Source organism: Fusarium flagelliforme, assembly GCF_020744385.1.
Source record: "Fusarium flagelliforme strain FIESC 12 MPI-CAGE-AA-0113 chromosome Unknown B0J16scaffold_1, whole genome shotgun sequence".
Lineage (NCBI taxonomy): Eukaryota > Fungi > Ascomycota > Sordariomycetes > Hypocreales > Nectriaceae > Fusarium > Fusarium flagelliforme.
Window position 1 is genome coordinate 1,221,876 of NW_025763503.1, and position 14,246 is coordinate 1,236,121.

At 47.7% G+C, this 14,246-nt stretch overlaps 2 protein-coding genes across 2 annotated transcripts; one reads left to right on the forward strand and one right to left on the reverse strand.

Annotated features, from left to right (window-relative positions):
* Nucleotides 1–231: 231 nt before the first annotated feature.
* Nucleotides 232–5,579, reverse strand: B0J16DRAFT_408438 (P-loop containing nucleoside triphosphate hydrolase protein). The gene is made up of 4 exons (XM_046133034.1): nt 4,947–5,579; nt 4,232–4,888; nt 2,299–4,180; nt 232–2,252 (listed from the first exon to the last, which is right to left on the reverse strand). The coding sequence occupies exons 1-4, from the start codon at nt 5,262–5,264 to the stop codon at nt 457–459; spliced, it is 4,653 nt and encodes a 1,550-aa protein (XP_045988389.1). The 5' UTR covers nt 5,265–5,579; the 3' UTR covers nt 232–456.
* Nucleotides 5,580–11,747: 6,168 nt separating this feature from the next.
* B0J16DRAFT_377214 (WD40-repeat-containing domain protein) lies at nt 11,748–14,043 on the forward strand (the record flags this gene model as incomplete). Its single annotated transcript, XM_046130829.1, has 4 exons — nt 11,748–11,970; nt 12,023–12,256; nt 12,313–13,402; nt 13,455–14,043. 4 exons carry the CDS (start codon nt 11,748–11,750, stop codon nt 14,041–14,043), a joined length of 2,136 nt encoding a protein of 711 aa, XP_045988390.1.
* Between the last annotated feature and the right edge of the window lie 203 nt (nt 14,044–14,246).

Sequence of the window (14,246 nt, forward strand, 5' to 3'; positions counted from 1 at the left end):
CATCTACCCTATACCGACAACCGCCATCAACATGGGCCCAAATTTTGACGGCCGTGCATCCCGTCAACACCGAGAAGGTCCTCGGTTCGATCCCGGGCGGAACCACGTCTTTTGCCCAAGTTGGCCTCGAAGATTAGTTAACCCTTCACTTTTGCCATTTGTTGCTCCTCTTTCATGTCAAAAACTCGAACAATTTCTTCACTTGGACATATTTTCAGTCAGAGTTGCTTTGTAGATTCACAAATCATATTGTATTTGAATCAATATTCCAAGAGATATGCCTATGTGAGCTCTCCTGTAGGACAAGACGTAAGATGAGAAATAAAACATGTACCCTTTCGTTGACCATCTCAAGCGTTGAGACGGCCGACTGACAATTACAGTGTAAACTCAATTAATCCTTTTAGTTTGCGATTTCACCCATCTAGTGAATAAATCTTTCTGTATCTTCCACTTTTAACCAAATATCGTCTGTTTTAGCTTCTCCTTCTCTCCACTGCTATCGCACATGTCGCGGAATACGCCCTGTTGCTCATAAAGCTCCTTGGGCGTTCCGAACTCTGCAACTTGACCTTCGGAGAGGACAAGAATACGATCGAAGTCAGCAATCGTGCTAAGACGATGTGCAATAACGATCAATGTGCTATCGGTAAATTCCTCTCGGATGCTGCGCTGAATGAGTGCATCGGTAGCCATGTCAACAGCTGAAGTGGCCTCGTCCAGCACCATAATCTTGGGCCGAGCTACGATGGCACGGGCCAAACACAGCAGCTGACGCTGACCTTGTGAAAGGTTACCGCCAGATTCTGAGATGGGGCTTGATAGATCTCGGAAAATGTTTGTGTTCTTGACAGCGATTGTTGACGTTGCTGCCGAGGAGGGTTCGTTCGCGGGAGTGGCGGGCTGAGAATCGACAAGGTGAACACGACTGAGTGACTCGCGAAGCTCATCATCTGTGTTATCCTCGAATGGATCGAGGTTTGATCTGATGGTGCCTGAGAAAAGCACAGGATCCTGAGGAATAATAGCCAGGCGGGACCTCAAGCTATGCAAATCAACCTTGGAAATATCCAGACCATCAATCGTAACACTGCCAGAGCGAGCTTCCAAGAATCGGAACAAGGCAAGGGTCAGAGAGGACTTTCCGGCACCAGTACGTCCCACAACACCGACTCTCTCGTTGTTCTTAACGTCAAAAGAGATTCCCTTCAACACAGGTGGCAAATCAGGTGCATAAGAGACCTCCAGGTTGTCGATCTTCATGGTTCCTGATGTAGGCCAAGCGGCAGATGGCTTCTCTCCCTCAAGTGACTCGGTCTCGAGCTCCGTGTACTCGACAATTCGCTCTGTCGCATTCATGTTCAGCTCCATAGTAGCGTAGTTTCGAATGGTCCAGAGAATGCTCTCGGCGAAGTCCATAGCAAAGGACAAGGTGAATCCGGCAAGAGCAGCGTCCATACTAGGACTGACGATGACAATAATGCCAACAGTTATCGAGAAAATTGTGCCAATGAGACCCATGCGTAGACCCATCCATCGATTGACAAGCCACATATAAGAAGTGATGATGGCCCATGTGTCGAGTTTCTGATACATTCTGTCCATGTAGACCCGGGACTTTTTGTATCCTCGGATCGTGGAAACACCTGCGAGTGCTGCGTTGAAGAGCTCAAAAACTGGGGACTTGCAAGTACTCTCAAGTCGCTTTAATGGTCGTGCACCGTAAAGGAACCTATTGCCCAGAAGACAACCAAGTCCCAACAGGGCTATGGCCAAGGGTATGACAAAACCAGAGGCAAAGAAAGCGGCGACACATACACCAACTAGAGACAAAAGGTTGGAAATGAATTGGGTCCAGTCCATAGTGATGCGGTTGTCGACGATGTTGAAATCTGACGAGAATCGGTTCAGAATTCTGCCAACAGGAACGGTATCAAGCCATCTCAAGGGAGTATGGAGGACTGTAAACAGCATCTTCTCGAAGAGCGATCGACTCGCCTTGATGGCAAGGTAGTAGGCCCAAAAGAATCGGAAAGTGCCAATGATTGCTGTGACACATGAGATTGCGATGTAAATCCACAGATAGTACTTCAAATCGTAATGAGATGTGGTAGCCTTGAACTCAGGTGCAGAGTTGTATGGGAAATGCTGCAGTGAAAAGACCGAGGCATGGCCGTGCTGTTGATGAATGCTGCCAGTAGAAACACTCTCGTCAACATCACCAGTCCAGATTCGAAGCCACCAAGCTCGACCTAGAATTATTAGCAAGACAACAGACTTGAAAACTTCGAGACATACCGAGAATTCCAATTTCAAAAGCAAGGAAGACGATAGCACAGATACTCCACATCCGGGCACCGCCACTGTCTTTGAGATAAGTAAGATAAACGTGTTTCTTCACCATACCCTTCTCTCGTGCTTCTTCCTCAACAAATTGCTTAGCGGTCTTGGAAGGCAACTTCTGCAGCGGGTTGTTTTCATTTGTTTCGGTGGGGTCGGTAACAGAGGCATCTGAGGAGTTGACAGCAGTGGATGAATCCATCGTCTCATCTTCTGCAGGCGGTTGTGCACTCTCTTCATGCTGCCTGATTTCATCCAGAGTTCCATCGCGGATAAAGTCAGCTACCAGACCGCAGTGCAGAGCCATGCCTTCACCAAGCTCGACAATGTACTTGGCTTTCGACTGGACCAGAGCAACGTGATGGGTAACAAGAATCCTCGTTCGTCCTTTGCAAATATCGCCTGTAACACACTTCTCAAAAATGTGTCGACCAACGTGTGCATCGACAGCACTAAAGACGTCATCCATAACCAAGATCTCAGCACGCGAGTAAATGGCACGAGCCAAGGTGACTCGCCACTTCTGCCCACCACTGAGATTGATACCGTTGGCGCCGAGCTCCGTCTTATCACCATCTGTCAGAATCTGTAGGTCCTTCTTTAAAGCGCACACCTCGACGGTCTGGTTGTAGCGTTCCTCAATGAAGGGCAGGCCGAACAAGATGTTATCACGCAGAGAAGCACTTTCAAGCCATGGGGTTTGTCCAACATAAGCGACAGAGCCGGGAAGAATCCAGTCGCCAAGGTGAGCCTGTGCATCATGTCGCTCCTCAGGGGAAACGGTCTGGGGCACACAGACAGAGCCCTCCAAAATATCCGTCTCGCCAAGAATAGCAGAAAGCAGCAAGCTCTTTCCTGTACCGGTCTTTCCTGAAACAACAGACAGCTCACCGGTCGGAAAGCTGAAGTTCAAGTTTCTAAGAATGAACCTATCCTCATCAGGTTTTTCGTCGTCCTCAGGCCAAGCGATAGTTGCATTCTCAAAGGCAACCTCTGTTCCTTCAGACAATGTCTGCTTCATCTCAGGGCCGTTAAGATATGTCTGAATTCGTTTGAGAGAAACATAAGTGTCCACTCCCATTGTAATAAGTTCCGGCAGGACGCCTAGTGAGACTTCCAAAGCCTTGAAAATTCCAATACTGACGAAAGCCACCGACGGTAGGAGCTGACCGTTGACGATAGCGTAAACGGCAAGGGATGTCGCGGCGAGAAGAATGGGACTGACGACCCAACACCCGAAAAGGCCAGTATCGATGACAAAGAGCCCCCAAAGAGTTTTGAGTTCCCTCTCTCTCATAGTCAGAATACGCTTTTCCCAGCGACTTTCCAGCGCAGCGAATTTGATCTGTCGCATGCCGAGCAAAGCTTCGTTGACCACGGCAAGCTTCTCATCACGGAGCTTCATGAGCTTGTCTGATCTGCCTAATAGTTCTTTTGAGAAATAAGCGTTGGCAGGAAGAGTAAGACCCCAGGCCGTGAAACCAGCTACGAAGGGAATCCAGCCGATCAGCCGAACCAAGAAGAACGAAAAGAAGAACAACTTGAAGATGCTGTTAAAAATTAGGCATTGAAATCCTGTGAAGTTTGAGATTCGTAAAGCATCAACGCCGACGAGGTTGACGATGGCTTGTTGAGATTTGAGCACGCTCGAACCATCGTCAGATTCATCTTCACTTTTCTTGTCAGGCGTCTCCTGCGACTGGTCTGCCTCCTTTGACTTTTCTGCCGACTTGACGTTCTTGCGTCGAAGCGATTTCTCAAAGATAAGCGTTGAAAGCTGAGACCGAATAGGTAGAGCGATGCATGAGAATGAGTACCAGAAAACCCATCCCTCAACCCACTTTGAACGAATCAGTATGCTTGTAGAAAGAATTGATTACGACGAACTTACAGCATCCAAAAGATTCAAACCAGCCATGGCAAATATTAAAACCCAAAGCTCTAGATTTGACGACCCGGCCAATCCCACATCACGTTGTTCAAGGATATTGATGACTCGTAACATAGCCCAGAAAGGCAGAACAGCCAGGATATTTCGAAAGGTGGTGAGAGAGAACTGGAACACAAATGGGCCTTTGTAGGCCCAAAACACCGAGCGAAAAAGGCTACCCCCAGGTTTAGTCGCAAACCAGTCTTCTTTCAGGCCTTCAGCTCGCAGAGTCCTATCCGGATAAGGAACATCAGTTGCGTCAAGATCTTTCTTCTGAACAGCAAACTTGATAAGAGGGCTGATCCAGGACCAAGTGTAGCGGTTGAAGGCAGATACAGTCCACTGACCATCAACCTTGCGATCTTCAACAAAAACGTCAGGTCGGCGTGGAAGCAATACGCTGAAGAAGCCGAGAAAGAGGGCAGCGCCGACATTCACAGCACGAAGTGCAAGAGTCGCGGAGGCCTCGTGCGAAGCATGCTGGGCTTCTCTGCTTAACTGGGGTACAGTAATAGCCGCAACAACAATTGAAGAGGCCAAGAGCCAGAGTCCAAGGTCGTGGACCTTTACAGGTGAGTGGTGGGCACTCAATGAAATGGCATGCAGAACAATCAGAGCCTATTTGAGGAAAATCGTCAGTTTCGCTTGAAAATGCTTGCGGTTTCAAGCCACTCACCCATGCGCCGGCAATAAGCCAGTTTTTAAGAAACAAATCTCCAGAAGGGGTATGAAGCGATGATAGCACTGATATGGCAGTTGATGTTCCAAAGCCGGTAACAGAAAAGGCGAGAATAAAGAGTTTGGGTAGCCGGTTCGAGAAGGCAGCAATGCTCTCTGGCGTGCTTTTCCCATCGACATCTTCATAAAAATTGTCCTTGGGAGTGCGCTTCCGCAGTTGGTTGATGGCTGCGACTAAAGCGTGTGCAGTGGCCAATCCTACGAGACCAAGGCCCGTGCCAGTCAGAGCAATATCGATATTATTGACAGCCATCATGATCAATATGTAAGACCACGAACGAAGCGCTCTGAGAAACAAAGGCGTTAACCGCCAGAAGGCGATCTTTTGTGTTGCTCGTTCTTATGATAGCAGCTATGCTTGATGATGCGTCGAGATCTTGTGAGTATATACCGAAAGCAGTCGCTAGATCGACATGCCTGAAAACGAAGGAGATGAGAGAAGTAGGTTGCAAGAAAAGTGGCAAGGATTCAACAGAGACTTTATGTGATCCTCTTAAGTCAGTCACATTCTGCACATGTAATGAATAAGCTGGCTGATGCCGTTTCTAGGATATGTAGAAAAAGACGGGGCCCATATTATGTTGCCGTATTCCGCGTTTGGGTGGATTGAGTCAACGAAATAAGATGGCAAAGTGTGATTTTTGGGTCAAGTTCAAAAGTCTTGGTGCTTAATAATAATCAACCGCCCAAAAAAGGTCGTGCATGGATAAATTGAGGGGTGTTGTAGGGGTATGAGCTGGGTTGGGTTGCTCGAGATATTGCTTGTAGGCGGTGCATCATCATGGGTTGAGAAGCTAACTTAGATGGTTAGTGAATTTGCAAAGTTCCTCAGATAGTGAACCAGGCTGCCTGTGACTCTTCACGGCGAGGTACCACAGATCCACAAAGAGTAGGATTTTGCTGCAAGGTATGATGTATGGTGTGCAGAACGAGTGTACCTCTGGGTACAGTCGTGTTATAGATTCGACACCGACATTATAGGACAGTGTTCTTTGTCGAGCCTTGTTGTGTCCATTGTGGTAGTTCACAAAGATAGAATGAGGCCGGCATCCAGACCGCTCGTCAGCCAGCATAAGTGACAATGCAGGGTCTTTCGATCTGGCCAATGGAAGGACTGACGGAGTTTGAGACAACCCTGCGTGGTTGGCGGAGAATCGGAGTATGTACTGTGTTGTACTGTAATGAGTATCGCGACGATCAGCAGCAGCCATCTTGAGTAATAGTGACAGCTCGGGTGAGATAGGCAGTAAAATTGAAGCCTTAGAAAGAGCGGAGTGTCTTTCAGGCATCAGTGTTCTTTTGTATGCGGTTGCCTTGATAGCTTGAGCCTAACCAAAGATCATGAAGATGAAGATCGAGAAACTCTGCCAAGAAGACGAACGATAGGTACTGAACGGTCAAGCTGTAAGATGGATGCAAGGAATCCGGGCTACCTAAGGCAAACCCCCACTCGGTGCCGGTGGAGTGGAAGGAAATACCGTCTGAACCGTTCAGACCCTCCCTCCTCCCCGGGACGTTTGGCCCGTGCGGCGTCACTTAACCTGGCATTGGAAGGTGGGACCCCGGCCAGCCGGTTAAGGAAGGACCTCCAATTTCTGGCAGCACCACTCCACTGAGGTTGATAAGCAGCGGCTCAATTCAAGCACCTCGAGAACCACAGCATGCTACCCTAAACCATGGGATATATAATCTACGTAGGTAAGCAATAGGTTTCGATGCCTATATATTAGCTCTCTCGATAAATAACCGTCAGGCAGCATGAAACTCAACAACATTGTGTGAAGATGCAGCCTGTTGATCCTCAAGAACAAGAACATTTTCAGTTGCATACTTTAGCACCGGTTTGATCGACAACTCAGAGTCACTCCTTTCCTCTTGTTCAACCCTCCCGGAAGTTGTAGAGTCTTTCCAAACGGCGTGACTCACCAGCCGACCTTGATCTACTGCATAGTATAACCCCAGTTGTGGCGCTCAAAGACATGCATTATCTATGGTTTGCGAATAATGCGAAACCGTCATTCACCCGATGCCGATGTCAATGATTCATAAAATTCGTTGACTCAGAGATTCAAGATGTGCTTTGCAATCGCGAGATCAAATTTCAGGTACTATGTGTTCCCCCTCTTGACATGCTTACCTATTTTTACCTTTGCAGTGAACTATCGGGTCAATCGCTCTCCCAACTGTCTGTATGGTAGGAGAGTGTTGGGCCCAGTGCACCAATGTTTCTAAAGCAGTAATTCGTAGTTGAAAGTTGATATCTATTGCCAGAAGCGGTCAAACCATAGGTCGAGGCTATATACTAGATTGGGACGTACTATAATCTCACAGCATGGCTTACACGGATAGGAGCTGACCTTATGAGTTCAACTAACAAGGGCAGTCGAAATCGAGAACTACGGTAACTGGACAAATAATACATCCTTTACAGACAAACAACAATGATATACAATACATGTGTTCTTCGTCTTTTATCATAGCTGCTCTTGGGATGCATACAAATCCACCAACAATCGAGAATTTTACACAACACGGGCTTGAAAGGAGCCCTGAAAGACTCAATATCGTTGAATTATACAGCTTTACCGATTTCTCTTCTTAACTTCCATCATATGTTCATCCTTCCCCGCTCTCGCTGTTGAGGGAAAGTGTGATGGTTGCGCCGTAGGTATCAATTATGAGATACCAAATTGTATCTTGACACTGCTTCTGTAGATATCAGACCATTTTGCGGAATCCAGATGCCAATGATGAATCATCAATGATTCAATTTCTCTTTCATTGCATCGAAAGCTTCTCATCGAAGGTTGAACCAGTATCCAGGATTGCCTATCCAGAAGCAACTTCAACCTCCAGAACAGAGTACTACTGTGGGCGGCATAATAGCAAGTGAGTCTTCTTGGGAACACAGCTAAAAATGGAATATTCTTAGCCCTGGTGTTGATATGATGGGTGCGCTCTGTGCCTATCAAGATATGGTATGATTTTTAGCATGTTTATTGCCGCTATGAGATTCATTTACCCCAATCCGACCAGCGCTTATACTCTATATAAGTCCAAGGACTACCATCCGGGCAACGGTACTCTGCTCAGAGCTGCTGACCGGAGTGGGAAGGCGTCTGTTCGGTAGTTGACTAGTCCTATTCTTCGTATGTTTCTGAGAAGATTCATTTGGCGATCTTGATATCTCTAGAGGCTCCCACGCAAGTTATAGCCGTGCTGTCACTTTGCATACACCGGAACGAAGCTTGCCTTGGCTTTCTTGTACAGATATAGCTCCTACCAGAGACTTATGGTTCTGTTGTTGATAAATTGCCAGTACGTTCTTCTAGTTCCTTCTCTATCCAAGTAGGTACTTGAGTAGGTATTTCACTAGATGGGTTTGACTATAAGATGGTAGTTCAGTCCCCTTGCTATGAACGTCACCTACCACATTACCGGAGACCAAGGAGCATAGGACTAGAAACTCCTTGTTGAATATTCTTTTTCTTGCTTCTTATTCTTACCGTCGGGATCTAATAATCTCCTGAGGTACCGGTATAATGATGGCCATTACTGAATTTTGTCAACACTCCATAGTCTGCTCACTTGATGAACTGGAGACTGATAAGAAGATGCCCTTGACAATCTTTCGAGCCCTTTGTTAAATAGCTTATATCGACGCAGACATACGAGAAGTGGCTAAAAGCAACAGTGCATCCACTTGTACATGTCATCGTGGAGGGTAGTCCCTTGGCTGTTTGGTAGCAGGAGATGGCCTCGATCTCATTTCCAAGTATCAAAAAGCAGAAACGGGACTCATTTATGAATGCTCCAAGTTAGCACTTACAGTAACTTGTAGGCAAGGATTTATATCTCCCCGATAGTACCTCGAGCACACATCCTACGCACAAGCCTGGCAGCGATGGGCTCAGAAACATGAAGAACCTTCAAGCGGTAACCGATCCGTCCCTATCGCGGCCATCTTTCGTTTTGTCATATAATTTCTTGACTAAGCGCCTCTTTGGCACGTGTGTAGTCATTGCTAAAATACTGCTAACTTTGCCTACACATGCGATGGGTCATGTTTCGACGCTGTCATTCAATAGGCAGTAGCTTCCTTCAAGAGAGCATGTTAGTAACCATACCAACTCATTCAAACAGGGATCACCAGGTATGTATCTTTCGGGCATATACGTTGGACTAACCGTGAGCCCATGGGAAGGAAGATAGCACTTGTAGTATTAGGTAGGCAGCTTATCTTTGTCTCACCTCCAATCTATGCCAAACCCATGGGGAACTCGTATTGGACCGTCCCCGCCTACGGGAAGCGCTGCAGCATAATCTGCAATGCTATTCATTGCCACGTGTATTGCTAGAATGTCCCTGGACGACAAGTCACTGTCTGCCTCATAGGACTATGAAGAGGTGACTGGGCTAATACTGTGACGTTGTACATATACGTTGGCCAGGAAACATGCATATTTTAACGTATGATACCTTTCGTGGTATACCTCAAGCAAGTTTAAGTCTAGATATCAAGATCACTGGGCACTCATGCTCGTTAAAGATAACAAAGTAATATTTCTCGATTCAAGGAGATGTGAATAAAGTTCAGCAAGATGTGCCTGAACTCAATGGCCGTAGTGTGGCCGAGAAGGCGGCAGATAGGTTTTAAGAAACGGAAACGAGATTACAGTTCATGACGGCGAGAGTGACCAGGAACCGAATCATGCCTCAAAAATCGCTCCTGAAAACAAGTGTTGAGAACATTAGTCTACACGGATAGACCTGGTCATTATCCCTGCTGCGGTTCTACACAAATTGATTAATACGGTCAAAGGATTCTGACAGCAGGACAAGACATGCCGTGGTCTCCATAGTGATTGGGATTCAGGCCATTGATAGCTCTGCGGATGATCAAATTGTTTAACTTGATTGGCTCTTTAATTGACGACCAACCTCTCTCATCTAACAAAGGTCCAACATTCTCAGCTCAGCTGGCAATGGACGGACATGTTTCTCCCCCGCGTACAGTAGGACACCCCCCACTTGGCTAGCACGTTCAGTTGACTGTCATATCAGTTGGCTCGAATACGATATGATAACCTGCTGATTTGGGGCTAAATACAAGTCTTTTGTTTACTCGAGGGACGTTAGTACATATTTGGGAAGCCAAGTGTCTTTAGTAGACAGAGAAAAGGCACAAAACTCAGACCAAGACCAAGACCAAAGTAAACGCCACATACAGAATAGATACAGTACAGTACAATGAAGAGAAACATGGATCCGTGTCTTTAAGAGGCAGCCAACCGGAATCGAAACACTTGTTTTACCTTTCCCTTTGTGTTTCCAGCGGCTGGTTTGCTTGTCATCGGATGTTTCCATATACGAACGCTAACTTTCATACGACAGAGGTAAGACAACAGCAACATGATAGAAGAGAAAGGGGGCATTAGACTTTTTGTTCCTTTGATGAATCACTTATTTCATGATTTTATGTCTGCAGTTAGACTAGTCCTTGTCTGATGCGCTGTACATATCCGTACTCGCCTCCTTTCTGGCCTGATGAGCTTTGGCCCCCATCAGTTACCTACTTGGTGCTACAGCCCAGCCCGTCTCAGCACCTGATGAACCGTCTATAGGATCCTAGCAGAAGATGCAGCCGCTCTGACATCCATTTCGCTGACTACAGGGCAGCAGTAGTTAGTTAGATAATGCTGGATTGTGATGCTGTGCGGCAAGGTTTAACAACTTCTTGGTACAGCTTGGCTGCGGCGCAAGTGTCTCGCGATTGGGTTCGAGAGCTGTAATTGTTCCCACTGAAATCCATCGCTAAACTGACTAGAGTACTGTATCCGTACCTGACATCGCATTGCATAGCCTAGCCTAGCATTAGCATAGCATTGCGTTTGCGTGTGTTCCGCTGCCCTGCTTTTCCCCCTCGTGACATGCATCTCCTGTATTGCTCTCTATTGGATCTTCCCCCATGTATGTGATCGCCCGCGCGTCCGCCGCAACTTTACTAGGCAGAGGTAACTAAACTTGGAGTGAAAACTTCCACCTACAGCGCCCTGCATAGGCCAAACGCCCTGTGCCTCGTGCCTTGTTCCTATGACGGGAGAGTGAGATGGAATCGGTTACAGCAAGTGTCAGAGTAAGTAGGTAGTAAGATCGTAGGTTAAGGTAGTTGGTCGGAATAAACCTCAATCGTGCCGTTTTACTCTTACTCCTCTTTTGCCTCCTTCCTTTCTTATTTCTCCATCTCTCCCTTTTACTCTCAACCGAAATCGATTCACCCTCTCTAGGTACGGAGACAGAGTACTTTACTTGACTCTACCTGCTCTTTCCCCCTTAGAGCACAGCTTGGCATCCGCCTAACCTACCTAATCAAAGGCTTCTGAAAGGTCCACACCAGCTCCAGCCTGGAGCTCTCCACCATCAAACTCACACCCGACCCGTTGTTACTCTACAGAACCCATTAGTCTACTAATACCGGCCTGCCGATTTCCATCACTGCCGATACCATCGATAATAATTACAACCATAGAAAAAAACGAGTCCACTTTCGCCTTGACTTTCTTTTTCTTCTCTCAATTTCCACTCCCGCGTCTTCACTTCCGATCGTCGACTTCCTTCATAACTTCAAAGTGTGGGAGTAATTGAGCGTCTTCCTTGTCTCTTCTCCCACAGCCTCATCAGGCTTCTCCCTACCTATGCAGCTTCCATCATATCCTGATCGACCAAACGAATCCTCACGATGAAAGCCGCTCCTCTCATCATCAATTGGCATGACCAAAATGCCCCTGTCTATTCAGCTCACTTCGAACCCTCCGGAAAGGGTCGTTTAGCTACAGCCGGTGGTGATAATCATATCAGAATATGGAAGGTTCAAGTTGATGGCGAGGACCGAAAGGTCGAATACCTTTCAACTCTTTCCAAGCACAACCAAGCTGTCAACGTTGTTCGCTGGGCACCCAAGGGTTGGTTTATACTAACTCCTCTGCTCTCTCTCCGCTAACATTCCTCTTTCAGGCGAGCTTCTAGCCTCCGCTGGCGACGATGGCAACGTGATTCTCTGGGTACCAAGCGAAACACCACAGACAGCTTTTGGGTCCGATGCTCCGGAAGACAAGGAGTCATGGCGGGCGAAGCATATGTGTCGTTCTAGTGGTGCAGAGATCTATGACTTGGCCTGGTCTCCTGACGGCGTGCACTTTATGATCGGTAGCATGGATAACATTGCGCGAATCTACAATGCTCAGTCAGGTCAGCAAACGATTACCACCGACTCGATACTCAACAGCCTCTAACACAACAAATAGGTACATTAGTGCGCCAGATCGCCGAGCACAGTCATTACGTCCAGGGTGTTACCTGGGATCCTCTTAACGAATACATCGCGACCCAGTCCTCCGATCGATCCGTTCACATCTACTCTCTTAAGACCAAGGATGGTCAATATACTCTCAACGCAGAGGACAAGACTCCTAGACTTGCCAGTCATATCAAAGCCGATCTTCCTCCTCGACGTATCTCTTCCAGCAGCCCAGCCCCTCCCGACTTTGGCCATCGCTCCTCGCTCTCCGTCCTCGATCCCCCACCCTCCATTGGATCACCTGTGCCTTCTGCGCCAGGTACACCCACCTCGTTCGCGCTCCCCATGAACCCTCCGAGTGTTGTCAGCCACAGCCGTCGTTCTTCGTTCTCCTCTCGACGATCAGTATCACCGGCACCCTCTATGCCTTTGCCTGCTGTCATGCCCATGGACCCTTCTCCAAAGCCATCGTCAGCTATGAGCAGTGGTCTGGGAATGAAGAATGCCAACCTCTATGCCAACGAGACCCTGACGTCCTTCTTCCGACGTCTTACTTTTACCCCAGATGGAAGCTTGCTGCTGACACCTTCTGGACAATATCAAAATCAACACCTGAGTGAGAGAGACGCGAAGCCCACTTACGAGGTGATCAACACTGTCTACATCTACACTCGTGGTGGTATCAACAAGCCCCCGATTGCCCATCTGCCCGGCCACAAGAAGCCGTCCGTCGTAGTCAAGTGCTCTCCCATTTACTACACCCTACGCCAGTCTCCTCCAGTGACAAGGAATATTACTATTGATACATCCTCCTCGGAAGAGCCTATACCATCTCTTCCAGAGCCTCTGTCGAAGCCATCACCAGCTCCCTCGGTCATGGATCCACCTCCTCCACCATCGAGCACATCTGAGTCTAAAACATCGAGCTCGGATGCAGCATCATCTACCCCAGGCCCGAAGCCGGCATTCTCACTGCCTTATCGCATGGTCTATGCAGTAGCCACGCAAGATTCGGTTCTACTTTATGATACCCAGCAGAAGACTCCCATATGTGTTGTTAGCAACCTGCACTGCGCGACCTTTACTGATTTGGCATGGTAAGTTCAATCGTCACTCAGAGAGCTGAAATAGTACTAACATATCAATTAGGTCCAGCGATGGTCTGACTCTGATGATCTCCTCGTCCGACGGGTTCTGTTCTACCTTGTCATTTACAGCTGGGGAACTGGGTGAAGTCTACAAGGGCGAAGTTGGTCCTCCCAAGACTCAGACAGCTGCTTCGTCCAACCAGAGTACTCCTATGCCCACGCCGACAAACGCGTTTGCACCACCTTCGCCATTCCCCAATGGTTCACATCACCAGCATCGCAATTCGGCTAGCTCTTTTACGGCGCCATCTCCTCCTCAGTCGACTTCGGTTGCTTCCCAACGCCCATCATCACCTACGAGATCAAATTCCACTTCGTCGGTTGCCACTGTCACTACACAAGCCAGTACCGTCCCTGCTGCTGGAGTAGTTACCAACCCCACCCTTATTTCTGGCAACGTTCCAGGTATTGCTGCAGCAAACTCCGGTAAGGTAACGGGTGTGCCATTGACCACGCCTCCTGAGACACCCCGAAGTGCGACTGCCAGCGTTGCAGGCAACAAGCGCGATGCGAGTGATGGTGAAAAAGAAGAGAACAAGGAGCCCAAGAAGAGGCGAATCGCACCGACTCTTGTGGAACCCAAGAATTAATCGGATTTTGAAAGAAAGTGTAATACTGCCTTCAAAAGTGTGTTTTTCGTTGTTTTTGGAGTGTTCGTTCAGGAATGGAGTGACTCGGTGCGGACATGGGAATCCGTGATTTAGCAAGCATGGAAAGGCGTTTGACAAATCTGATTAGGATGATTTTGTTTGAGCGTGTCACAGTTACTGGGCAATTGTCTGGGTCAGCCTAC

Coding starts and splice junctions, on each gene's coding strand:
- B0J16DRAFT_408438 (XM_046133034.1), bottom strand. CDS start 5,264: ATGATGGCTGTCAATAATATCGATATTGCTCTGACTGGCACGGGCCTT. Junction 4,889..4,946: donor GGCTTATTGCCGGCGCATGG/GTGAGTGGCTTG, acceptor TTCCTCAAATAG/GCTCTGATTGTTCTGCATGC. Junction 2,253..2,298: donor TTTTGAAATTGGAATTCTCG/GTATGTCTCGAA, acceptor TAATAATTCTAG/GTCGAGCTTGGTGGCTTCGA.